The sequence below is a fragment of the Rhea americana genome, unplaced genomic scaffold (assembly GCF_003343005.1).
Source record: "Rhea americana isolate MKP2758 unplaced genomic scaffold, rheAme1 scaffold_143, whole genome shotgun sequence".
NCBI lineage: Eukaryota > Metazoa > Chordata > Aves > Rheiformes > Rheidae > Rhea > Rhea americana.
The window spans coordinates 350,433-377,595 of NW_028185517.1; the positions used below are offsets into that span (position 1 = coordinate 350,433).

A 27,163-nucleotide genomic window follows, 5' to 3' on the forward strand; every position below is an offset into this window, starting at 1 on the left:
CACAGCTTTGTAATCCTTTCCAAAGCTGCAGTTACTTCATTTTTAGTTTCAGGATATGCATGCTTGCAGATGGAAGTTACCACTTCATAGTTCGCTTGCAGGTCTTCTGAAAAAAGTCTTGCATGGTGTAGAAGACTGTTGAGTCTTGAGGCCATTCTGTGAATTCTTCTCTCTCTTCAAAAACATTCATCATTGGTTCCCATCAGAGACAGAGCAAAACACTGAATCAGTCTCTGCWCTCTTTTGCCAAGACAGCTCCAGTGTTAGGCTGATAACAGAATGTTGATTTTTGAGATTACTCTTGGAATGAGTTTTGCCTGGAAGTTACTGCTCTTTAGTCTGCCCCAGTTGTGCTGAAGATGAGCAGAGAAGCCATGACTCCTTTCTCCTTTGTACCCTATGAATGCCATGGCTACATGCATGGGAAGCACAATCACTTACACTACCTGGCACTTGTGTAAATTATACCACACAAAGTACAGATCCGGAGGATGTAGCCCAGACCTACTTGTGAATACTGAAGGAAGTATTCAAATGCTCCTATGCCCCCACCAAGACAGGCTACACAACAACTRGCTGAAGAAAGAGTTTGAGAGTTTTTTTCTCTATAGGTGACCTTTCATCAGCAGACCCCTAGTACCAGGTCTCATGACTACTCAGCCTATTACAGAATATGAATATACTTGATACCAACACATTTATKTGCTGTTGGAGCACGCTCATGATCAGCTACCACAGTTCAGTAGATAAACAGTGGCTCACTGCACTTGATAACCTTACCTATTTCAATTATATGTCTAAAATTTGAATTGTGATTCTTATATCCACCTGAAGGTTTGCACTACCCTGAGTTCTGGCATAAGAACAGCTCTTGAAGCTGCTCTAAATTAAAGCCAGCCATGGCGCTTCAGAAACTACATACTAGCTAAGCATAGCTAGAGCTTAGCATAACTGTGTGGTTATCCCACTGGTTCTAGAACTAAATGGGGAGCAAGGAGGGGACATATGGGCATCTGCATTGTCTCTACACCAGAAGAGAGCTCAGTGTGCTGGGAGAGAGGAGTCCTTGGCCAGTCAGATCTGGCTGTGTTCTGGCCTCACCACTCACCAAGATTTCTGGAAAAGGTGAGCAAATTGCAAATAGGAAACTGGCTCTTTGCATCTGCTACTGAATCATGGGAATAACGATATTCAGCAGAGCATGCATTTGCTGTCACAGTGTTCTTCWACTAATAGAATAGATTCTAATGCCAGAGAGAGGAAACTAGAACTTCACACTGGTGGCTGCATGGAATAATTGTGAGCCTAAGGTGTGATGCCCTGCAATGCAGTGTATCACTTCCAGAAACCCATTCCTGAACCATGGCACCTGTTCAAACAGCATTCTTCCTACCTCTGTCAATCGGTTTCTCTGCCTTTCACATCGACCCCTATATCTCAACACTCAGCTTTACAAAACACTGCCCTGCTGCAGAAGGACTTAACTTTCTCTCAAAGTTTCTCCCATTTCAGATCCAAGCACTAAGTCAGTTCCACACTTACCCATGGCTGCCAGGAATACTTGAAAATTTATCAGCAGACACATTCCAAATGATCCCTGGAGAGACGATTCTTTGTTTTCCTCATGGAAAAAAAAAMCAAACTTTTTTTCTGTGTAGTGTATTCTTTTCTTCCCCAGAAAGGGAGCATACAGGAGTGTATTTTACTGAGGGAGGATGGGGAGACATGGATGGTGGGCGAATAGATGGAAATGCTAGAAAACTGGTGTGATGCCAGACCTCTGTGGGTCATGGAGGCTTTGTCGCTGGTGGGAGGGGATAGTAGTCTAACAGGCTACAAGGTGACTGTAATGTGAGGCTATATCTGATCTTTATGGGATCAGATATATTTATCTGGACAACCCTGGTGGGGGACAGTGGAAACAGGCTGAGTCCCCCTAGTTAAGGAGTGGGCCCAAATGATTATAATCAGARGCTAACAAGTGGGTCAGGTTGGTTTTGTGGAAGGCACAAAAAGAGACATTTTCTGAGAACTGTGGTGCCTGAAAATCAACAGAGCCTATTAATGTCTGCCTGGCAGTAGGGCTCACATTGGAAGCTTTTGCCACCTGCGTGTAGGTAATTGGGTAATGCTGAAGRCTGCCAGTTATTCTCAAGACCTTTTGGGCCAGGCATTCTCCAAATACTAAAYAGAGGCGATTCCTCATGTCCCAATGTAAGTGTGCTCACCTGTGGGCTGGAAATGACATCTGTGCATGGAAGGAGCACCACATTCACAGAAGATCTGTCCTGCAACTCTGCAGCAAAGGCACAGCTGGAAAAATGCTTCTTGGAGGATGCCTACAGGGTAGGGAACACTCTCAGYTGGGAATGGAGGAGTGAAGGTGCAAGCCTTTCATCCCTTCTCAGCCAACCAGACAAACCTGCACTCAGACCATTCTCTCCAGCTCAGTTTGTGAGGCAATATGAAGATACACCGTATCCTGCTATTGACTTGGCTTTGTGGGGTCAAGTTTTTGTGTTAGCATCTCTTCCTTCAACACTGCACAAGTGTTGATGGATGATCCACCTTGGAGCTATGCAGCTCCCAACAGCTGTGGACCTACCCACTCAGTGACTATCCTGGAGACTTCCGATGATCAGAGGGCACAGGAGCTCTGTGTGAGGTATTAAAGGTAGCTGTACATGAATACCTGGAATCTTTCCCCTATGTTTTCCCTTGTAGCTACTTTGGTTCATCTCCTTGTAAGACCACAGGTAAAAATGAGCACAATAGCTTAGTCCAAAGCAGAAATTGCCCTAGAACACTGTGCAGCAGATGTGCAAGCATAAGTATTAACAGGATATGGGTGCCTAGTTATCTCTGGAACTGCAGCATAAATGTAAAAACTTCCGTGTATCAAGGGAGACTCTATCATGGAACCATGGCCAGGAGACTTGAACTCTTTGTGTTCACTTGCAGTTTGAACAGGGCCTTGAGTCAGCTCCCATGCAGAATTGTTGCTATTTGATAGTGCCCTTCAAGAGGTTGTTTTCTTCCAGCACAGGTGGATTGCTGTTGCAGCTGCCACAAGAAGCAGTGAAAATTTTGGCTGCCAGAAGAGAAGCCAAAGACAACTAGTAAATTATCCTGTCTTTATTCCTGGCTGAACACCATCTCCAGCTGCCTAATTCCAAGTTCATATAGCCCAGGCTGTATGAAGCTTGTTGTTGCATGAATGTTACAAGGAAAAGCTTTGCATTTCAGAGTACACAGCTTCCAGAAGAGCTCTTTTCTTCAAGTCTTAGAAAAAAACCTCTCTCTACTGTCTCTTGGGCCTATATATCTGAAAATATCTATAGCATGAAAAGGGAGGAATTATCCCAAATCTGGTTGTGAAGCAAAAGTCTTAAGAAAAATTTTACGTATCCATGTTTAGAAATAATCCTGTTCGTATTAACAAAGAATGTAAAGTCAAMCTGGAATCTTCCAAGGCAGTGCAAATGTAAGGACTGAGGCTCCTGGGCTCTGTCTTTAATTCACACATAGAGCTGTTTCCTGACATCCAGATCTTCAGAGTCGTAAGTCTTGAGTACAATTGGCCTGATTGACCGWGATCTCCATAAGTGAGAGGTACCAAAGCAGGGGAAAGCAAAAATACTGGGACTAATGCCTCTTCCTGTGTATTTTTGCAGGAGATGCTACCTATCTGGACATCTTCCGAGAGTTCTCTCACATGGCTTCAAACAATCCTGAAAAACTCAATAGAAGAAGCCTGCATTTCAGCCAGTCTTGCAGATAGCCTCCTTTCTTCCTCTGCTAAGGCCTTTCTCTGGAGGGTCAAGCTCTGAGCTGCCCGAGCTCTATCAGTACAGAAAGGTGGAGATGCCTGAGAGGGTATGACAGGCAAGCTGAGCTTAGCTGCTGAAGGAAGATGTCTTCTATTCAGACATGCTTCTGCTGGAAACCTGTGTTTTCCATGATGCCTGCTTTTGTGCCCTGACCAAGATGATGAGAGATGCTCCAGGGGTCTGAAAGTAATTCCAGAGTAGGCTTGCACTCAGACTTTAGACCTGGTTTCCTTTCCTTACTGATCCTGAATGCAGTCTAAAATGGGTGTCAAGATGATTTGTTAGCTCTTGATGCTATCTCTACATCACCATTTCTGGAAGAACCCTCCCTTTCTGGGAGTTTGCAAATATTAGCCTTTATAATACTGCAGCACTATAGTCCTGAAATGAAGTACAAGTGGTCCAGACCATTGAGGATGTCAAGAGGTGACCAAGTCTGCAGTGCTCCAAAACTGGAGGAAAATGACTGTTGCAGACTTTTAGTTATGCTGTTTTATGACAGCATAAGTGGAGCAAGACTGTTCGTCTTCATCTGGCTCATTACTAGACATCAGCCACCTGCTGTGGTCTAAGGTACCACCCATTTCCCACAGTGGTCACTGAATGCAATCCCCTATAGAATGAGGCACTCCACACACAGCTCTCTGTGTTCTGAATAGAAGAAAGCCTCTCAGGACACAGCACCAGGGGACCCGRTCTTGACCAATCCACTGTGAAACCTCTGAGTTGAAAAAACAAGGCAAGTCACCTCATTTTGCTGGGTAATTCACCTCTTAAGATACCTCTACCACTGAGCGCTTTAACATGGACTGGGAGATACAATAATGATTTCACAGAGACTTTATAATCAATCCTGAAAACAGCAGCTGGCTACTTCTCTCAGGAGCTCTCTATCTCATGCTAATTGTGCATCTCAATGTTAGGAGAGCTGTATTCTTCTATAAGGCATGGCTTTCAGTATTATTATTATTATAATATGTCATAGTTATCAAAAATAATAAAAGGTTATGTGTGGACTATACAGGTATAGGCACCATAACATAATAAAGTATATTGTCAGAATGATGTATATAAACTATGACATGCTGAAATGTAATATATCATACAGGTGAAGAAACGTATTGTTTTTGGAAAAGGTGGGAGTGAAAAAAAATCTCACATGCAAACAATATATATGAACTGAGAATAAAGACATTTCTTTTTTAAAATTCACATGCATTTCCTTATTCTTTTWATCCCAGATCTTGGTGAGCTGTTGGAGCATTTCATTATGAGAGGGTTTAAAATATGAAATTTATCTGGCACAGGCTTATGACTTGAAGGGAAGAATCCAAATGAATTTTGCTCCAAAGAGACAGGATTCTCACCCTCTTGAGAGTTGTTCCATTTTATCTGATTAAGACACACTGTAATTCCATTAATGTCTGTGGGAGTTTTGCCACTAAACTCCACAGAGACAGTGCTATACCAGGAGTTAGAGGGAACAGGGAATAATCATAATTAAGATAGTATTGTAGGTGAAAAAACAGTGAAAACAGGGAGAAGGAGAGAGAGGTGTCTGTCTATGAACAACAGCTATAACCTTCATGGGAATGGGACCATCACTTCAATTGCTGAAATACTTTTRCTTGCTATCTGAAGCCCCTGAGGGGGAGGCAAATAACAATAACCACTTTTTTCTGAACATAACTGAAGAAATAAATACAGCTTCCATGCTTATAAGGCTGTAGAAAGGATAAAGTAACCACAGCAATATACCAGCTTAATAGACAGTGCAATCTTTCTGASAAGATGTTTCCCATAAAAGTTAGGCTGATATCTTTCCAACCAGATATCTGCATGTAGCTTTCACAAGCTGCTGCAGACACAAGGACTCAGTGGAAGATGCTACTAGGTAAGCCAGAGGTGTATGGTGGGATGTGCACACAGTGAGAGGACTGGGCTCACTTTCAAGAACACCTTGGTGCTTAGCTTCCAATGATGTCAGTGACAGACTGCAAACTTTGACCATCCCACCTAAACATCTTTGGAAACAAAACCCTTTTCATGATTTAGCCTTAAGCTTTTTGGCTTCTGTGAATAAAGCTTGAACATTTTGGAGGAGACATTTCCAGTGTCAAAAATCAGAAGGAAAAATCATCCATTGTCTTTTAAGTGATCCTCCAGGGCAGTAACAAACCCAAATTTTGGCTGAAGGCAAAGAAAACAAAATCAAACAAAATGCTCAGTCACTATCAGTATTCAGAGCATTTTATTATTTAAAAAGTTGCAAAAACCCTCACTGATTTTTTGTAACTTGTTCTCCAAAGAAAGTTGTAACAAGATTAGAACAGAGTAAAATGCTCCCTACAAATATCATCAAGATAAATCTGTTATTTTATGTACACATAAGTTACTGTCAAATATTAACATTAAAACATTCCTTTATATTTATAAATAGACTGCAACAAAAATGCAGCGTTATTTTAATCTTCTAAACAACTCAGGTAGCACCAGTGATAGAAAAAAGTTATCGATCAACCCCATTTCATCTAACKTCTTTCCTCTGAGTCCCATTTGAAACAATCTGGGCTAAATCTAAAAGTATCCCAGCAAAAGCATTCTGTGCCTTGTCCTCAAAATGAAATAGTAGTAGGTTAAGGGCAGAGATATGTCTTAGAATATGAGGCTGTTCTGATTGCAGCTGTGCTTCCATCACCCTCAAGACAATGTTGACTGACACGACCACCATCAGCCTCCACTGGAAACCTTCTCATTTACAAGCAGGCTGACTTTTCTCTTGAGTACATTTGTGAAATGAAGGTGGGCCGGTTTGAAGCCACAGGGTGATTTCCTCACAAGGGTTTAAMAGTTAGAAGCTATGAACAGACCTTTTTGCAAACTGGACAATTGCCCCAGAGAGTAGCATTACAGTCTCCCCCCGCAACAATATTCATTAAGAAGAAAAGACCATTGCATTATGCCTGAATTAAGGGCATATAGACAGGTTTAATAATGAGCTTATAATAGCTGGAGAAGAATTCTCCAGTTCAGCACTAAACACTCAGGTGTCTAGGAGCTCAGAGATCATGAGTGTAGCACATTTCTGTTTGTGGCCTTTCTGATGGCAATTGAGCCCCTGTGGCCTCACTTTTCCGACGCACTCTGGGAGCTTCAAGTCTCCCAGACTCTGTGTGCACACACACACCACTCTTAGCTGTTTAGTTCCCCTTCCAAAGAGCCATTCTTCATGTATCTAAATCATTTAAGCACCGTATCTGGGCAAAGTGCTGGCATTTCCACCTTTCTGGAGATCAGGTGCAGATGGAGGTCACTGTTGTCCATGGCAATGGTCACTACAGGAAGGTGAGTCTGAGCAGAACCGGAGCCTTTCCCAACCTCCTCCTGCACAGCTCGGTAATTTTCTAGTGTCAAGCTCACGCTGGGGATGGCAGGAGTGTGAGCTACTTTTAACGTCTTCTTTGACCTGAACCTTTGGTAGCAGAAGAGGAGAGACAAGACTAGTATATCTATAAGCAGCTCAAACATTTCAACCACAGACAGCACCGAGGATCCGAACCAGAGACTCCATTGGCTTCCCATGCTGGACAGAAGCAAATTCTCCTGTGGAAAGAACCAAAGGACTGTGTTCACCAAACACAGCAGAGCTCTGGGATCATGAAATTATTGCATATTTACCAGCAGGCCAATTAGCCACTTGCCATTTGGGGACCAAGTTTGTGTGACTCTGTGTAAACTGTGAAATTTTCTGAGTCACTTGTTTAAGAAGAAAAATCTTGTCCCATCCTGAGGGCTGAAAATAATCCTCCCTCCAACCATATGCAGCACAGTACTGTGTGATTAGTGAATTAATCAACTAATGAAAGATAGCAATACTGTGAGCTAATGTAGTGCAACCTACTGAGAGTAAGGGAGACTCATTCACAGACTTGTAGTTCAGTTGTTGGTAGAAGATGGTCACCTTGGCAATATCCTTCCTGCATTGGAGAAAAAAGCAGTTAGCAGGAGTGAGATRTCTGATTGGCGTTCACCTGGTGGAAGCTACAGCAGGCATTCTGGTCTCGGTGATTTTACTCAGGGATTGCTGGGCAATAGTTTTCACCACTCACTCAAGCTTTATTCTTGAGAGTGTTTAACACAAGCTTAGAAAGTGATGTTATAAAAAGGTGCTAAAAGGGACCTTTTCCCTCTTACAGCACTGAGAGGGAAAAGGGAAATTTATTGGACGACTCTGTACCTCCTTTCCCAGTTTAACATCTATAAATTTCACAAGGATGAAGAGTTAATCCATATTTTAATAGATCTTAGAATGAAGAGAATACCTGTTACCTTGTCTCAATGACTAACCTGTTGCTGGTGGAGTTATATCCATTCTGATGCCTTAGTGCTTGTCGGATCCAGTCCTGCAACAGAATATATGTATGTTACTGGTAATCCTGTCTTCTGAATTTTGGTATCTTTAATATATTGTAAGGGTAGATTTCATAAGCAATAAAGCGGCTATTGTTAATAATCAAAAGAAGATTTAATTGGTTGGTTTGTGGCATACAGTGATAGCTATCAAGTGTTAATATTTGCCAGAGCAGCRAGGAAATATGCATGGATATTTTAGGTGTATATAGTATTCTGGCTCTTAAATTCTGCCTTTAACAGCTACCTTATTAAATCATTTCATCTTAAAAGGTACTGGTTRTATTTATATCTACATTATCTTCTATGTGACACGGATTAATCACYTAGTCATGTACCTGGATGCCCATTTAGCATTAGAACATGAGAAATGGCAAGAGGTCATCTACAGTCTCACAGAGTTTCYGTTGCAGCCCTGCAAAACCTTACAAAGAGTAACGAGGGAGTTATTACACCATAACCACCCCACTGGAATCAGAAAGTCATTAATGCCATTGCAAGTAGGAACTAAGGCAGTAACGTGAATTGCTTAAGGTCACAAGGAAGTTGTACTCAGACCGGAATTGAATGTACCCAGACTCTTCATCTGACATCTTAGCTATGGGGTCCTTCCCCTGCACCACAGTTAGGCCAGTTTGCTTTATTTGTATTTTTCATTGCTGCTGCCTGAGTCACTGATTTCACGCTTAACCTTAATATTCTCCAAGTCATACTAAACACAGTATCCTCTCTGCACATAGAGATTGTTTGTATGGACTACCTGAGACTTCACTGATGGCCATTTAGCTGTCCCAGCAGACACTTTGTACAGTGATTCCCTGTTAAGACAAAAATGGAGATTGTTATCACTGTGATTATGGCATTTAAAAGTGAATAAATGAAGGAATTTAATACTGTCGACTGATTCCCCAAAGCAGAAGTTCTGTGGGTTGCTGTTGAGAACCTTAGAATAAGCTTTGTAAGTCAGCTTACACAATAAAGCTAGAGCTTTCCTGAAAACTGTTCAGGTCAGAAGGAAAACTAGAATGGTTGCAAAATAGTGACAATTTTTACTYGACATGTTCACAACATTTGACATTTTGCTTTAAAATGATGTTTTTCCATTTTGAACTGGACCTATAGCAAAAAGGTGAATCACAAAAGTAATATAGACTGAAAAATGACATGAAGGATTTTGATTTCGGTTTAATAAAACATTTCTATGTAACTGAAACAATTTCCCCTTCCAGCTATCATGCACACACAAAGTTCTTGTTTAATTTGCCTAATTTTGTCATGTTTTTCCTTTCTCAGCACTGCAARTTCAGCCATCAAACTGAATCTCTGGTTCAAAAAATGCCAGAATACAGTCATCTATTTGGCTGGCAAATATTTCACTAAGTTGTCCATATTTCCATTGATGTCATTTTCCTCTGCAAGATGACATTTTTTGTGCTCTGCTTCTGAGACCTACCGACACGGCTTGGGACATTGATCAAAACAATTGAGGTGATGATTCCTCAGCCTGTTGTACAGCTGGTAAAAGCAGTGACCTGGTGGAAGAAATAGGGAGGAACACATTCAGACACTTCTTCAGGAAATGAGCTACCAAAATCTCTGCCCTCACTTGGCCTTCCCAGGCATACAGTGCTCTTTGAGAGACCTGTTCTTCACCTCACTCCCAGTTTGGAATGGCTGCAAACGGCAGAGGTAATTGTCTGCCTGCACTCCATGACCCTTCTCTGGAAGCTGCAAGGGTCTCCTGGGGAGAAAGCACTCAGAAAACCAAGAGAAGTTATTCTCTGAATGAAAGCTTTGTCTTACACCAGTATAGCCAATGGTGTTGGTAACATAAAAGAGCTTGGTAATAAGACTGGCCCTGGGAAAGCCTGTACCAATGTCTTTAAGAAAGGAGTGCTTGATATCATCACAATATTTTATGAAATAACCTGATATCCTTGCAGATACAGACAGGTACCTGCCATCTGRATGGATTCAGTGATATGAGGAAATAGTAAGTAAATAAGCAGTAAATAAGCACAGAATTGAAGGGTAGTAATCCAAAGAGTCACATAACCGTCCCTATTCTAGGAAGGTGTTCCCTGCAGACTAGGATGGGACTGCAGTCCTATGCCCTTACCCCATGCAGGATGCTTGTTGTAGTTACAGTATTCAGCACTGGGAGGCAGCGGGTAGTAATAATAACCACAGCCACATTTTCTAACCATTATGTGCTGAAAGCAGGAATGCAAACAAGCCTGGGGGAAAAAAAAAGAAAATACAAAAGAGGGGATGAGTCAAAAAATCGCACGYGCCCAAAACTTTACCCTTTAGCATGTAGCTGCTAGAAGATGACCTAAGATTTCTTTACTACTGAAAGACTACAGACTTTACTTTTTACTCCTTGGCTTTACCTCTGAAAAGGGTATAGAATTCAGTGGGACAGAACTTTCTCCATCTCACTCTTTCTTCGTGTATGGTAACAGCTCAGTTAAACCACTCAAACACCCTCAGCCAGGAGCAAATATTTATGAAAATAAATATCTGATGGCCCAAGAACATCCCACTGGAACAGCTCAGCTGCCTTGACTAACTCATTATCTCATCTCCCAGTCATGCTTGCGTTAGAAGGAGGAGACAGTCCTGGTGTCTGGGGCTGAATATCTCCTGCTCAGTAAAGCACATTCCAAGTTCTAACACTCTCTGTGAGCTGCTTTTGGGAGGAGAAGAATCTCTGCTATCTCCAGCAATGAACCTGCTGATTTGTAAAAGCTCTCTGAAGAATAAGGTAGGAATTKCTTGCTGTTTGTTCAAAGGCCTCAGTCACCCACTCTGACAATACCTGCAGGGTGTAGGAGTTGTTGTACAAAAGTTTAACATTCACATCATTGCCGTTAGTTGTGCATTTCCCATAATTGCCACCCAGACGATTCACCTCATCCTGTGGACACAGAAAAGAGGCCTGAGTGATTAGGAACTTTAATTGGACTTAGCCATCACCATCCAAACTCAATTGGACAGGTGATCATACAGAGGACAGGAAATGCAGCAAAATAATGAGCAGTAAAGTTATACCTTGCTAACAAWACATACATGGTGAAAAGGGCAAGATAGATGAGCACATGTGGTCAGCCACTACAGTACAGCTGACAAATAGTACAGCTGACAAGCAGCAGCTCTTCAGGTCAAAATAACTCAATCACTTTTGAATRCTTGTTCACATCCTTATTCATACATGAAGTCCCCTGTGTTCAGCTGCAACAAGGGGTAAGAGCCTGGGTGTAAGAACAAATCAGGCCCTAACTGGAGACYGAAAGGCCACTTGTACATTTGAATTAATTTGTTTTACATACAGGAACCTGACCACAGTGGATAGTGAAAAAGGGCTTGCATAAGGATATACACACAACCAAGAAGAGGACACAAGAGCCTCACAAGCCCATTGTATGAGCCAGTCACAGTGTTCAGCTCCTCACAACTTTCTGCAATCAATCAAAACAGAAGGCAAGTGGAAGGAGAATGCTCTTGAGCAAGGAGCTAACCTGCCGAATGCCTATTGTAGTTGCAATGCCTGGTCTGATGTCAAAGCCTTCATGCTCGAGGAATGGCGTCTGGTTGTGGTTGTGTATCATCACTTTCACACCTGCCACTGTAGACAAGAGTGGGATGTGATCCTTCTGCTCTGCTCTCAGGATAAGGGAAAGTCCTGMAAATCAAAGAAAAGAGAAGTGTAAAACAATGCATTTTGGGCCAAAATAGGAAGACCACCATGCCTTGAATTCTCAGGAATGATCAGTATTGCTGTCTTAGTTCACAGAAGAGGCACTGATCTTCCTTAGAGATCTGGTGAGTGGTCAGTTAGTAATTGCACAAGCCTGCTCTAAAACTAGAATAATATTCTGTTTTTTTATAAGTTAAGGTATACAGTCAGCTGATTTGGCCATTGTATACATGGGGCTACTGAAGCAAGCAAATACAGTATGTGGTTTGTACTAACAAACTAGAAGAGAGGGCTAAGTGTCAATTAGTCATCTATAGAAGACACATATTTCATCCATCACCAAATTATATTCACATTAGCTCCTCTTCCAACCCTTTGCCAAATACCATACCGTAAGGAATTCCTGGTTTTGTTGCTGTCCAAAAGGAGTCTGTCCCCTTGCTGTTAAAAGTATAGCAGCTTCCAAAGACAGGGTGGTGAAAGTGAACATAGTCACTGAAAGTAAGAGAGATTTTGAGGGGTTTTAATTAGGAGTGACAATGCTTGCTTTCTTTGCAGCACAAATGATGTGTGCATGTGTGCTTGTGTACAGGAATGCCTATGGGAAAGAGCTATTAACTCACCAGAGGCAAGGAAAAAATAAGGAACAAAGGGATTCATTGCTCACCCAAGGTTACAGCCAGAGTGACAAACACATAAGTCAAATTCAGAGTTTGACTTGCCTTTCCTTCCACCAGCTACTCGAATRTCCTTTGCCTGTTTAAACAGCCAGGCAGGTTCAAGTGTGAGACCAACTCCATGCTATAGGAGGCTAGGAGAAATAACTTCTCTCTCTTCATTTTCTCAGCAGTTATGGTCTTGCTGAACTTTGATGGTCGAGTCAGCCTTCACAGTCTACCAGTTTATAAGTTTTTAAGGAGGAAGTTGGATAAATACTGGTACCAAAGTGACAATGCTCATCATCAAGTGCATAGACAGAGGTATGTCGCATGAAAGCATCAGCCACACTAAATGCCTTTCTAAAAGAACATATGAATCAATTGCTTTCAGAAACAATAAGGCAGGACCTTATTTTGTAAAATGATCTACAACAAGCACTGCAGATCCACCTCCTCTTTGCTGAAGGGCCTCAAAACAAACACTTAAATTTGCCTCTGCTTGTTCTGTGTCATAGATGAGTGCATTGCTGTTAACTTTGCTCATGTCATCAGCTGACAACTGCTAGGCCTGCAAATATGTGCCTGAGACACAGTATTGATTTTGGCTGCTATAGGTCAGCACTGCCTTTGAAAGACCTTTTGACAGCAGAAAGCAGGAATAAAAAGCTACATCTTTGGCATGTGGTGCATGCTTCCTTCTTTGCTTCTAAGACAAAAGGATGCAAAGATCATCTGTCCTTTTTGGCATTGCCTGGGCCTTTCCGGCATAATACTTGTGTTCAGGGGCCAAGCCTTATGCTAAGTGCTACAGTGGAGCAGTGAGAGTATTATTCTTCCCCTTGCTTCCCCCTTTTCATTGTTACAGCAAAAATAGATCCTGCTTTCATCCACTGTATATCTGAGAAATCCTGCTTCTTTCCTCCCATGCAGATAGACATTCGTTGTTTATCATTCAGTATAATCAACACATCTTTGTACTAGCAAAGGTTTAATTCCTAATGAGTTTCTCTTAGGTTCTTTGACAGCCTAAGACACTTGCTCACAGTCTTAGAGGTAAGTTGTGGGAGTATGCTAACTCCTGGGTTCACAGTCCCATAGTTTGATCATAGAAGATTGTCTCCCTATTCTTTCAGTCAGATCTGAACAAGTGCTAAGTCTGGCAGTCTGACTGCCAAACACAGCGCAGGCTCAGTTTCAGTCTGCCAAGCCTTTGTGTTTTGCTGAAATCACAACTGGCATCTCAAAAAGCAATGTACCTGGGCCTACAGGGCTCCCCATCATACTGACAGGAATAGACCATATCTTCTATCTGCTCCTCATGATCAGAAATGTTGATTATAACTGGCATCTGGGACATGATATTCATGTAGTGAAACCTGTACCATTCAAGAACTGCATCCATCCCAGATAAGTAGGTCTTGTAGAAGCAATTCCCACCTGTGGCATTGCACTGGGAGGAAAGAAGAGAGAGAGAAAAAGAAGTCAAATTCTATCCAGCTCAGCCAAAACATGACAGCCTCTCTAAGGGTTACAAAAGTCAAAGATGARGCCAATACTGGACACAGGCAAGGGAAACCTATATTTTTTTCACAAAATGAAATCTATGAGCACTTCAGCTACGTGCCAGGAATCTCACAGAAACTGGATGAGGTCTGTTCCTTCACCTCAGTGGAATCAGTGTGGGGGAAAAGAGGCCCRAGAAGAGAGGTAGACAAGCAAAATCAAGAACTCTGGAAGAAGGAAGTACAAGGCTGATGGGAATTCTTCACAACCCATGAATCAGGGAACAAGTCCAGAGATGCTTCCTTTGTTCTTACTCAGGCCTTAGACATGTGAACACCCACACACCCTGGTGAAAGTGTGCCTGCGGAAGGACTTCAGGATAGGGAAGGATGGTAATAATCAGGCAAAAATTGTTGGCCTTTCAAGCCACATCAGTCCCACTCCCTTTTGCTCTTAGGTCTATGCTAACTCTGTTTTTGAGATGAAGAACTTAATGCATTCACATTCTTCAAAGTCATGGACATGCATTTATTGTATTCTGGATTTGTTATAGTCATCTTTTTTTATCTGCAGCATTTCTAGTGCCCTCAGTACCACAGCATTTGGACACTGAGGAAGTCTTCACAGCTTGTTTTAGACAGACTCTTTCTCTGATATTTTTAGGCTCACGTGCTAAGTATAGATTTTTTAAATATTTTTAGAAAGGAGTACAATGATTCTCACAGTCTGCTGCTACCTTTTTCTATTGAATTTGTTATTGTCAGAAGGACTGCACAGGTTGACAGTTTGTGGAAGACCATTGACATTGCTACTGCTTCACTTTACAAGAGTCTTGGCAAATATCATAAAATATAAAAGGTAGGGATGGCCTCTTCTGAAACATCCTCCAAGATGTTGTTATACAGCCCTGAAATTGTATATGTATATGTGTATATATATATATATATTTTTTTTTTTCTCCCACTGATTTGTTAAATGTATCTAGAGAGATCTGCATTAGGGCACTGAGTGCACTAATAGGCCTTAATGGCCCTGACCAATGCCAGCTGGGACATCCAACCACACCCTGAACTTTGGCCCTAGAGCTCTTTTTAAGCTCAGCTCTTGGGCCTAATGTCATGCTCTGGCTGTGCTGTGTGAGTGTTGGGCCCCTGCATCTGCCAGATCCTTGCTCATGGACAGACTTTCCAGCTTTTGACTTTGGATGTACCTTGTTGCTGTGTACCTGCCTAGCATCACTGAACTGGATCCTGCTCTCCAGACTAACTTCCTGGCTTGATCTTAGACCCGGCTTATCACCATGAGCTTGCCTAATGATCTAGATGCTTGGTTAAAGCTGGCTACCACCAGGACAGCCTGTCTTGCTTTGTTCAGGTACTTTGGGATGAGACCCTGATGGTGAGGGTCTGCCCTGCCAGCTGTGTTACTGTTCTTTACTCTCAGCTTGCTGGAYCTAAGGATTAGGTGACTGGCCTGTGCTACATTCTGACAATATCCTGTATGGGTAGATTAAAATGTTGAACAGGCAAAACATCACTGCTGTTACACTTACCAGTCTGAAGCCCACTTTGGAATATTTCTTTCCTGATTTATTAATGTGGTCAGATATTCTCAAGAGTGAGAAATTTTGGCTCAGTTTGAAGTTGGGCCTGCTGAAATTGCCTGTGCTTGACAAGTCTTTTACTTGGATGTTTTTCTCATTCATGTGGAATAAGCTGGCTGATGTGTTGATGCCATATAAAAAAGYGATAGATTCCTCTGCCATTTGATCCAATTGAACCAAATGTTCACTGACCAGTTCAAATCTGTAAGGAACAGAAATATTAGCTATTTCTGAATATCTGTTTCTGTTAGAAAAATTCTATGTATCCATGGTATCTATGGAAAGGTTACTTTTCTGGTCTACACAGAGCAGCTTTTTTTGTGAGAAAAGCCAGTAGTGCTATGCTGAGTGTACCTAACTTCAAGATATTAATTTATAATGAACTCTAGTAGCTGAATTTTCATTTGCCAACTTCTCTTTTGAAAAATCTCAGAATTTGCAGCCATGTAGCATCAGCTGCATAAAAAGGTATTGCTGCCAGCTGATTTGATAACTACTCTCAGGAAATCACATACTTCATTTGCTACATAATTAGAAACCTCTTGATAACTTACTATTTCTATGTGAGCCTTGCTTGGTAAGCACAGCCACAAAGTTCCATGGAAATTAGACTGTTTCCATAAACTCATTTATTTGTACAGATGGCCAGGTAGAATCAGCTTTAGCTTGCATTTAGCTGCAACTTGGTTTCTTGTTCCAGTGATGTATAATTTAGCTATAAATTACTATGTGGTAGCCATGTATTCAGGGAAGATTGTTCTAATCAGAACAACAACAAAAAAAATYGGTTAACAACTTGTACCAAGTCACAAGGTAGAGTTCATTCTATCCTGAAAAGATATGTGATATAAAGTGCTATGTATGGTTGCTTAATTCTGGACCAAGATCTGATCTCAAAAACAGTTTGGAAATGTAGACCCTATCCATATCTGAGGTCTATCTACTGTCCTCCTACTTGGACTAATAGTAAATAATTTCAGCCTCCTCAGGTCTGAAATCATAAAATAAGGTTGCTCCCTTCTTCTGAACCTTTGTAACTTTAAAGACCTATTACAGCCATCACGAAAGCACAGATTACCTGTATGGGTCCAGGTTGCAGATRGTTATTGCTGGAAACATCTTGGGCTCTGAATGCATCGACATGGTTAGGACAACGGGGTAGGCCCAGTACTGGCTGAACATAAGTCCAAATTGCCAGTATAACATGCCAAAGCTGGCAAGTAAAAGCAGAGTCCAAAAAGCTGTTTTCATCCTATTGCTGTCTGAGCATACCAGGCGGATAGTGCCATGGATTGTTGTGTTTTTACAGAAGAATTCAAACATATCCTTGAAGGAGTCATAAAACTCAATCAAACCTTCTTTTTTCTCTTCTTCATCTCTTGCCATTTCCTGCTCCATCCTCTAAGCCTGTTTCTGATCAATAAAAAACAAAAGGGTGGGGGAGTTATTAGCTTGCTAGAAAGAGCATGGCCACTCTATGGACTTTTGAAACAGGGCACTGATGAGTTTACTCTTTGCAAAAGCTGAAAATAACTTTGAGCTAACACTCATCCTGTCTTTCCAGAGTCTGGACACCAGGAAGTAGCAGAGAAGTCARTTGTTCTGCATACTGCTACCTAAGTAACTTCAAGTGACTCTACCATACTCATAGTATGATAACTCTGTTTATATGGGTATACAAAGTTAAAATGACTAATACATGTGCCACTAAAGTGTGCTACTAAGAAGTCTGCAGCTAAAGGGATGTGTAGTTTTCTTCTTTCTTCCTAAGGATACTATAGATCAGCATTTAATTCTGAAACACTCTGTCATTGTTTATTTATACAGATCTGTAGCTGATTCATTAATATGRATATTTAGCTAGTAAAAGATGCTGGGCTACTAGCCATGGAAAAATAAATTCTTAGAATTAGTAGTATGGTTCCACCCTGAAGTGAAAGAACTGGAGGATGAGCCCCACTTCCAAATGTGTTAAAGGGACAAATTAGGATCTATGTTTAACAATACTTTTTACATGACCTTTTGTCCTGCAGAATGGAAGTGACCAGTAATTTCAGCCATCCCTGCAATGCAGCCACTTCCAAGATGAAATACAGTAGATGTTTTATAGCCCAGATGAGCAGAACCAAGTATTTAGAAAACGAAGTGAAGAAAAACACTACTTTATTTGAAACCACAAAGGAAATTTCCAGTGCCAAAATGCAATTAAACAAACTGTACTGTGTATATAAAGCATTGCAGCCACTACTTAACAACAACACATCTTTGGGATATTTTGAAAGACCACAGTAATGTTAATTTCTAGTATTAAAAGAAACTTTGCCATCTATCTTGTACATAAACAGTTTACTCCAGAGAGCTTGAAAAAAATTTTAAAAAGGAGGTCCTATCCTTATCTCTATTTTACAGACTTGAAAATGAAGTTTTATTTTGTGTTTTTTTTTTTTTTGAAGAAATTGAAAATCACCCACAACAACTGGCATAACTGGGAATCAAAAGCCCCGTGTCCTTTGTCAAAATAAGTATACTGTCCATTAAGCTACTCAAGATAATCTTGGGCTTCATGCTGAGAAAAAGAACGAAAAATATTTATGCTTATATGTTTTAACCAGCAAAGGCATCTTCTTTGGCTTTAACASCAACATAGGACATTGGACTAATTGTGAGGTACTGCCACTTACTGAACCATGACATCAAGTTCTGTAATATGTGAGTTTCCAACATTACAGTACTTGATGAATCACCCTGCCTACTATGCTATTAAGGGAAGAGTTTGCTGAGGACAACACTTTGATCCAACCTTAACTCCAGATAAATCTTATAAATACAGTAACAGASTTTGAAGTTGTGGTAACTAGTACACAAAAATAGTATCTAAAACACTGCTGTAACAAATGCTCACTGAGTAACTGGGCYCAGAAGGGTTTGGTAGTGGCTCAGTGTGGAGTGCTAGTGAGGTTACAGCAGCTCAGTGGATACACATTAGCTCCCTAACCTCATCCTCAGTGAGAGCCCTCCACTTTGAAATGTGGTTTCATCTCAAGGCTCTTTAGACTGAGAYACTTCAGATGAAATGATATCTTAAAGGAGTTACAAGCCACTAGGATAGTCCCTTATGTGTACCTACTGATATTAGTAAGACCAAGAATAATCCTTAAACTGAAGACCACTCCAAAAGCTGTACATCAGTTAGCTTTATGAGAAATAGGTCACAAAAATGTATTGTCTGACAAGAAAACCTGGCTTATTGCAAGGTATTTTCCTCAAAATCTTAATGCACCTATATGCTTTTATAATTAAATATGACAAATTATTTTTCACTTTTCTTAGAAAGATGTAACTTAGAACAAGTACAGGAAGTCTAGGCAAAACAATATATAAAATAGCGTGTGATTTTTTTTTAAAAAAGGAGAATTAATCATTCTAATTTTGCTAGCAGGAAACACTGCTTTCTACATTGTTTAAATATGGTTAAACTCTTATTCCTATGTGGATACCGTACAGCCATAGTGCTCTGAGCCGTTGGCTACAACTTTTGTCCACTGATCTTGCGGTTGAAGGTTTACACTGAAATGCTTCTTCAGCCCAAAAGGGTATCTGTGGCAAAATCTAGAAATGAACTTATGGTAGATTAGTTACCATTAATTTTTATATAATTTTATTAGATTAGATTTTTAAGGTAAATCCTATGTTTAACCTTAATCAGATTCAACCCTTTCTTTTTCATTTTACTTCAATAGGAATAAATGAAAATAAGTCTGCAGTGTATATTAAGATATAGACTGAATGATTTCAGAAATATTTAAAGTTTAAGACTGTAATTTCACACAAAATTTTAATTTCTACAACATGAAAGTGAAATTATGTCACTTACAATAACCTAACCACAAGTAGTCTTGTTTTAATGAGGAAAAGTAGAATAAAAGGTAATATTTAGCAAAGGTAAATGAAAAAGTAAATCTTTTTGTCAAATACACTTTTTCAATGTGTCAGTCTGAATCGAAGAAAACTCCTGTGAACATTCAAATCATGCCTTTCAGGGAGAATCCACAGTTTCTAGAAATTCTGACTCAGCTCCTAAGGCTATGGCTAGTTAGCTCATACTACTTAAATCTTCATTCTTAAAATTACTGAAATGAAAATCTGTAAGATAATGTAAAATAAYGCAGGGAATCTTTCAAAACACATGCTAGCAACAGAACATCCTCTTTCTCCACTGCTTTCCCAAGTCAGCCTAGCACTACATTTATTTAAATAGCAGTTGCAGTCAGGAACTAAGTGATACCCGTAACAGTGAATGTTTGCCTGTCCTAACTATGGTAAGTGCCTCCAGAGGCTGCAGGTTATCAAAGTCAGGAAGCTATACAGCAGTGGCTGAAAGGTGTATGTTCATGTATTGTCTCAGCTGCTATGTCATGTTAACTCAATGCTCAACACACACTAAAAGCCTACACACATCATGTAGTCTAATATTTAAATGTGTGCATAAATATTTATCTACATATAAATCATACATATCTACAGAAATATACATTAAAACAACTCAGATCAAATGTCAAAACACCCTTACTGTACCTTGGCAGAAACTATCTTTGTTGAGAGTATTCAGAGCAACCACTAAAGTCAGTCTTCAGCTGTATCCTGAACAGAAGACAAGTCTTGGCCCACAGCTTTCAGATTTACTTTTCTAACTGAACATATGCTGGGAGCTGTCCAGCCTATAAGGATTAAATTGATGACATCAAAAAGGGCAGGACTTACTAAGAAACAGATCATGGAAATTATTCAAAGTATGATCCAAGGAATAGGAAGTGAATGAACTGGACAAACAAGTTAATGTTAAGGTTACACTTCAGGTTAGTTTGATTGTGGTTTTTTTGTTTGCTCATTTGATATATATATATATATATATATATATATATATATATGTTTTTTTTTTGCAATGGTCACAATAGCTTTTTAGCCATACTTTCCACAAATAGTGAATTAACTGCGGATCCTGGAAGGTCCTTTCTGCTCTGAACTTTCCTATCAAGGAACTATCTTTCTCCCTCCTTTTCATGGTTTCTGGAAGATTGCATGATTGCCAATAATTAAAGCCATTAAGTTGTACAGGTGTACTTGAGGAATTGCATACCTCAATGTAACCTGAAATAATCAGCTATTCAGTTTGTGTAAGGCAGACATTGCTTATTGGGGAGTGTAAAATGGCAGTGAACTTCTTCCTGCTTCAAGACTGCATTGCCCATCTGCAGTGGGCTACCCCACATGCATTAAGAATCTAATACATGTGGGGTAGCCCACGCGCAGATGTTATGAATTGAATAGACTCAATCATCTGAGCTATTAACCATGATACTTTAAATCAGTACACTTTGCTTTTATAACACTAAAGAGCTGCAAAAAAAAGGTTTTATAGCATAAATAAAGTGGAAATATATTCAGAATTCTGGGACTGCTGAACATGAATGCCTGGGATTGCATGCGTAATTGGTACAGACCTCTGCCCAGTTGGAGCACTATGCTATTGTTTGTGAGATGTCAATTATAATATGAAACTGTCTAATGCTCTGGATATGGATGATTTTGTTTAGAGCTGCAAATCTGAACAGCAGAACTCCAGTCTTCCTTCTAAACTAAGGACTGGGAACTGGGTTTTCTATTACACTGCAACTGAAAATATTTCACAAATTCCAAAACGAAAGRTAACTGAAACTTCTTCTGAAATTGAATTCAGAAGGAAGGGAGAAAAGACAAGGGTAAAGGAAAACACACCCTTCTGATTTTGACTAATTCYAATCTTTACAGTCTGTTTATTCTTTGACAATTGTTTTGTGTTGGAATCTGTTTTARAAAAACAAAACATTATGAACATTAATCTCTATTTCTTAAAAAGTTCTCCTAAAAGAAGAGAATCCTATTAAACAGCTGCTAGTGAAACATCTTTTGTACTAAATGTCTTTTAGTACAAAAACAACACTTGGATAATGTTCTAAACTTAAAAAAAGCCACTATTTTGGGGTAGAAAAAATGTACTTATTAAAAATAGTCTATTGGCTGTTAAATTAAGGGCCAAAGCTATGCTACTTGTCAGTGGTATAAGCAGAGGTAAAAAACAAAGAAGCCCCCCAAAACAGGACACAAACTAATTCTGCCATGTTCATTTGTGTGCATCACCCTTTTCTTTCTCTSTCCATTTTATATTGTGCAACAGAAAATGACAACTATAAATGCTTGACAATGAAATTATTGCACAATGAACATACACGAGACAAACTCTTTGTTGCTTCATTATGGCTGCAGGCCTCAGCGTAGAGATTCTCTGGCAATGCATCAGAACAACACCTTCCGAACCAGCCATGAAATTTTTCTGCAAGAAATGAAGAACTGGATATACAAACAAGTGTCCCTCAAGCAAGATGCCATTTCTGTCTGCACTTGCTCATTTATCATGTCATACCCCAAAATGGGAGAAAAGGGGAATAAAACTCTCTGGTTAAAGTATGTTGGTGTTTCTTTCAACATCCAGAGGCAGATTATGGAAGTAACATTAATAGTCCCTTGGAGCTGCAGAAAAAAGACCATACTATAACTATCTGCAAGGGGTGGGGGGGCAGCAAAGGTCTGTTAGTGTTAGTAGTAATGAATGGGGGGAAGGAGTAAGTTTATCACACACTTGGTATAGCAATGGCAAATGTCAGTGGCTRAATACACCTTCCGGACATGTTACTTTTTACACAGAATGATGCCTTCTACAATAGTCTTCAAGCTTCTTTACCTGGGACAGTTTGTTTCACAGTTTGGCTGAATGGAACGACATCTCATTTTGTTGACCAAAACAGCACAGGTAAGAAAAAGGAATTTATCATTTTGCTTCTAAACCTTTACACTGATGCCATGTATTACAGGAACTGTCTACAACCCACATTCTTGACCCTTGGCTCTACAGYAGCGTTGATTTCTATATGTACTCAGCATGGATTAGAATAATAAAGTTTTCACCCATTTGATAGCTGGCTGAAATAAACAAAAATTGGACTATACGAAGAAAGTTCTCTTGAATATGTGCCTGTTTTAGTATCAGCACCAGCTTAGAGTGACAGCAGAGAGGTACAAAAAGTATCCTGCAGGCAGAGAGGAGAGATTTTGGCTACTACCCACGGGCAAAAACTTTATTCCATGAATAAAGTATTCCTTGTGGAATGGACTCAGGCCCTTAGGGAAATATGTTACCAGATTATTATCTCTGTTCTTGAATGTTTACCTCTTCTGGYGTATGTCAAAAGTTTTATTTGCTCTCCATAGAGTAAACTACTTGTAATGCTAACTTCAGCCACATTAGACACTAAGCAGATGAACTGTTCAGACAATGTTCAGTATGTAAAACTTTCATTGTGCCTACCCTTGATTACACTTGTCATAACAAGCTTCAGTTAAAAAAAGAGTCGCAGAGATTAAACTGCAGGACTGTAGTGATGATCTCTAGCTAGTTCCTCTTGCTGTGATTGGCTAGTTCTCCACAGCTCAAATACTAATATTTTGTCCAACWTTATTTTAAATGTCCAAAACAAGAGGTGCCACCGTGTCTGAACTTCTTGTAAAAACAATGAAATTAGTGAGATCAGTCTGACCAGACAGATAAGAGTGTTCTTTCCATTCTCTAAATTACATTCTTTTTTTTTCCTTTCCTCACAAAGTACTTTTGCGGTGACCCTGCAGCTGACTGAAGCTCCAACAAGGAGCTGTGCTGTTTAGCTTCCATAGGAACAAGAGGGGATGTTTAGCAACTCATTCATGAAGAATTTCCTGATTCTTTAAAATTGCTTGCTCTGAGAGGCCTAAAACAGATTATCCATCAACACCCTCGTACTTTCAGCAGCTTTCCTTGCTGCCATACCACACTGCAAACTGCACGCTAACTTGCTGTCCACTAACTGCACAAGCTATCTTTCAGCTATTTTTTCCCTCTTTGCATTTGTTTCATATTATTGCAATCTCTCACACTTAAGTCTTTCACTATTTGATATTCTTATTCCCAAACTTGTCTGCCTTCCAGAGTCTCTTTCCTTTCTCTATACCTTTCTTCAGTTTGAGAGCTAAGAAAAGAGGCCTTTGGCATTGTTTTCCCCTAGCAGTGGCAGGGTTATGGAGCAGATCCTGCACCTCGTTCTCTTCAGGAGGCTTTGTAGGTCTACAGTTTAAACTTGATTTTTTTTTTTTTTTTTTTTTTTTTTTTTTTTTTTTTTTTTTTTTTTTTTTTTTTTAGTGAATCTTGCTTTACTTGTGTCACTTGTACCTGCATGGATGGTGTGCATTTCCCAGGAATGCTCCAGGATACTCTGTCAAATCATCTTCCTACATGTTCTCTCTTATCACACGGGCAACAGCATATCAACCCAGTTTTATTAAGCCGCAGTTTACCTCACTCTGAAATCAGCACGACTTGCCTCCTCAGGTTTTGTAGAAACTCCCTCAGCAGCACTTTCTTTCTATTCCCCCTCCCACCTAAAGGCAGACAAGCTTCTGTGGGTAGCTATCGAAAAAGAAGAAAATCCCAGAATTTCTTCTTTGCATTTTCTGATTGGCTGTGTTGTGCATGAATTTGAATTGGCATGCATCAGACTCTGCCTCCTGTATTTTTTTTTTCTAGTTCTTACTAGCCAGAACCACTTTTCCTTCTTCTCAAAGTAGAACGCAAGTCTGTGCCTCTCTGCTCTCTATTGCAGAAAGGAGCAGTACTTGGAGGTATTATGGAAGTGCTGACAATCAGTTCAGTCCTACACAAGAGGTAGAAAAAAGGCAAACCCTGCCCTCAAGAGCTTTCAGATATTGCTTAATGTCTCCTTTTGCTCCTGCCCCAGACTTTGCTATACTGATTGTCTTTCCAGGTGCTTTTCTCATCTCCTGGAATCTCTCAGTGTTGAAACTGTTTTCCACAATTTCTTGCAAGAACCTTGACATTTRCTGCTTTGTTTGTGTGATGCTTTGAGCCATGGTTGAAGGAATCCATAGCTTCAWACCACAAGCTGCAAGAATAGAGTAACACTGACATACCTTAGCTTCCCTTCTGTACTGGTTTTCATCCAGCCAGAGAAGCTTCAAGTACTGCAAAGGCTGCCAAACCTGCTCAGGGAAGTAGGTGAACACATCTTAACCTGCGCTGAAGTCTTTGCTGCTCTGGTTTGATCACAGTCAGTCCCTGATTTAGCAAGGCTAAAGCTGGCTAGGACACCCGGACAGAACCGAGAAATCCCAACAATGAGCATGTATACAATCAGCCAGTCACTAGCCATTTAAATAGTCTTTAATTATAACCCTTCTTATCACAAAGAAGCCCCAAATAACCCCTGCTTCCCATTAAGCCTCCCCCAGAGGTGCGTGGAGCTAAAAATGGAACTTCAGTAGCAAAAACTTGCTCACCTCCTGTATGACCAAGCATTCATTTCCTCTCACTCATCTTTCTGAGTAAGACGTCCGCAGCTGCTCCTGTCATCCCTCTGGGATACGACTTGCTTTTTTTTCTCTCTCTTCCTGTTCTCTGCTCTCCTTGTTTCTTTAGTCATAGGCCTTTATAAATGCTGCTCCACCCATTTAGACTTGTCTGTCCCTCATCCATTTCAAAGATTCACAGTCTGCTGAAATCCCGCTTCCCAGCCTGTTCTTCCTCCAGCTCAGATGTAGTACCTGTAGAAATGCTGATGCAATTACAATTGACAGAGGCTGGAGAATCAATAAAAGCTTCTTGTTCTGTGTACATGCAAGATAGCCACCGTGGAATCACAGATACCGTATCTCCATCACAGATTAAGCCCAAGTCTTCCAGAGTAGTTGTCACTTTCTCCAGGAGTTTGGCCTGAGACCATCTCTGGCTCCTGTCTTCTGGGAATAGTCATTCAGATGTTCCCTGGCAATCCCAGTTCCTCTTGGTACCCAGGAGAGAGACTGCAATGCGCTGCCTGTTAACAGTTCCCTGAGTTAATCAGTCTGGTAACTTCAGACTCTCCTACTGGGAATTAGAGCAGATGTCGACAAGAGGAAGAGATACAACAGTATGGCAACTAGGGAGGAGGGGAATGAAGAAACTGAGAACAAACTGCGCAAGGGCAAAACAGTCATTAGCAAATCAGTAACTGAAACTACYTATTATGTAAGTGGCTGTGTCAGCTGTCATACATCTTCAAATGGATGCTTTTAGGTTAAATTCAGGTGAAATACTGTATCTTGCATAAACAACCTTTGAATTATTCCTTCACCCTCTAGAGAACAAGTTTATCTGTGTTTAACTGTTAAGTCACAGAGCTGGTACCAAAATGGCAAACACATACAAACAGTTCTACAGTCTACTGATACTTAMAACTTTTAAAAACGTAGTAATAATAGTCTGAATTCAGCCAAACCCTCAGGGAAGTATTGTGGCTGAAGAGAAGACCTGTTTTTTTAAAGAAAACAGATAATTCTGTAACCTTAATCTTTTTTTCTAAAAATAAACCAAACCAATTCAAAACTAAAGGTGTGAAATGATGCTCAGAGCTGCCAAATGTGAATCTTATATAAGTGACTTTTCTGATTTGTTCAAACTGCAGAAGATTGTGTGGGAGACTTGTGAATGTTTGAGAGTCCTTGGTCTGTTTGCTGCAATGTTTGGAGAGTGGTTATTCACATGGGAAACACTGTATTCAACTGGTACACCCTAGGATTTGCTATTAATTATTCATTTTTTCATATTTTTATGCTCAGTTTTGTCAGCCAATCAAAGAGCAGAAATGCTGCCATATGACTTCCATGACATGTACTTCACCATGAGTAATGTGGAGTGAATATTCCACTTGAACAGCGCACATACTTCTGGTCTGACCTGTCTGTTGAGTGCTAACAGAAATCCTCCCCCCCACCCCCCCCCAAAAAAAAAAAGAAGTTATATCTGGAATGATTTGTAATCAAAAGGAGCTAAACTGGCCTAGTGATGTTTTCTCACTGAACTTACACAAGCAGCACCATACAGAACCAAAATAAAAGAAAAATCTAAAAACTTTTCAAAACCATGCATTTAAAATCTAGACCTGTTTACTGGAGGSTCACTGCTTGCCAAGGACATTTTGTCCAATTCTAGCACATTTGCAAAGAATAAATGCAACAAAAAGATACCAGATCTTTTCTCTTATCCACTAGGACTGGGAAAGCAAAAGCAGTAAAGAGGAAATTCCCYGCAGAGACAAGGGTAGATTCTCCACAATGTGGACAAGAAAATACAAAACTGAAAGCCTTAAACTATTGAACTTTTCTCTTGCTGTGCAATCTTGGGCAAATCCTTTCACCTCTGTTGTTGCTTCACCTCTGAAACAGACATAGTGATACTTCACAGCATTGTTGAAATGGTTAATTGGTGTTTGTATAAAGCTTTGGTGATGTAAGCTGCCATGTAAGCTTGATGATGACTATTTCTTTGATACTGCTGGTT

The 27,163-nt window shown here is 40.3% G+C and overlaps 2 protein-coding genes across 2 annotated transcripts in view; one reads left to right on the plus strand and one right to left on the minus strand.

Moving 5' to 3' along the window:
• Positions 1 to 5,042, plus strand: part of ACAP3 (ArfGAP with coiled-coil, ankyrin repeat and PH domains 3) — a 105,724-nt gene extending 100,682 nt beyond the window's left edge. Inside the window, exon 27 of the mRNA XM_085298902.1 lies at positions 3,675 to 5,042. Within this exon, the coding sequence (XP_085155028.1) occupies positions 3,675 to 3,781 (107 nt within the window). The 3' untranslated portion in view covers positions 3,782 to 5,042. The remainder of the gene's footprint in view (positions 1 to 3,674) is intronic.
• A 1,070-nt stretch (positions 5,043 to 6,112) lies between these two features.
• Positions 6,113 to 25,196, minus strand: SCNN1D (sodium channel epithelial 1 subunit delta). The gene is made up of 13 exons (XM_085298936.1): positions 25,126 to 25,196; positions 16,784 to 17,118; positions 15,655 to 15,907; positions 13,856 to 14,049; positions 12,332 to 12,435; positions 11,762 to 11,925; positions 11,062 to 11,160; positions 10,360 to 10,477; positions 9,694 to 9,772; positions 9,001 to 9,058; positions 8,178 to 8,233; positions 7,732 to 7,807; positions 6,113 to 7,433 (listed from the first exon to the last, which is right to left on the minus strand). The coding sequence occupies exons 2-13, from the start codon at positions 17,101 to 17,103 to the stop codon at positions 7,071 to 7,073; spliced, it is 1,884 nt and encodes a 627-aa protein (XP_085155062.1). The 5' UTR covers positions 17,104 to 17,118; positions 25,126 to 25,196; the 3' UTR covers positions 6,113 to 7,070.
• Between the last annotated feature and the right edge of the window lie 1,967 nt (positions 25,197 to 27,163).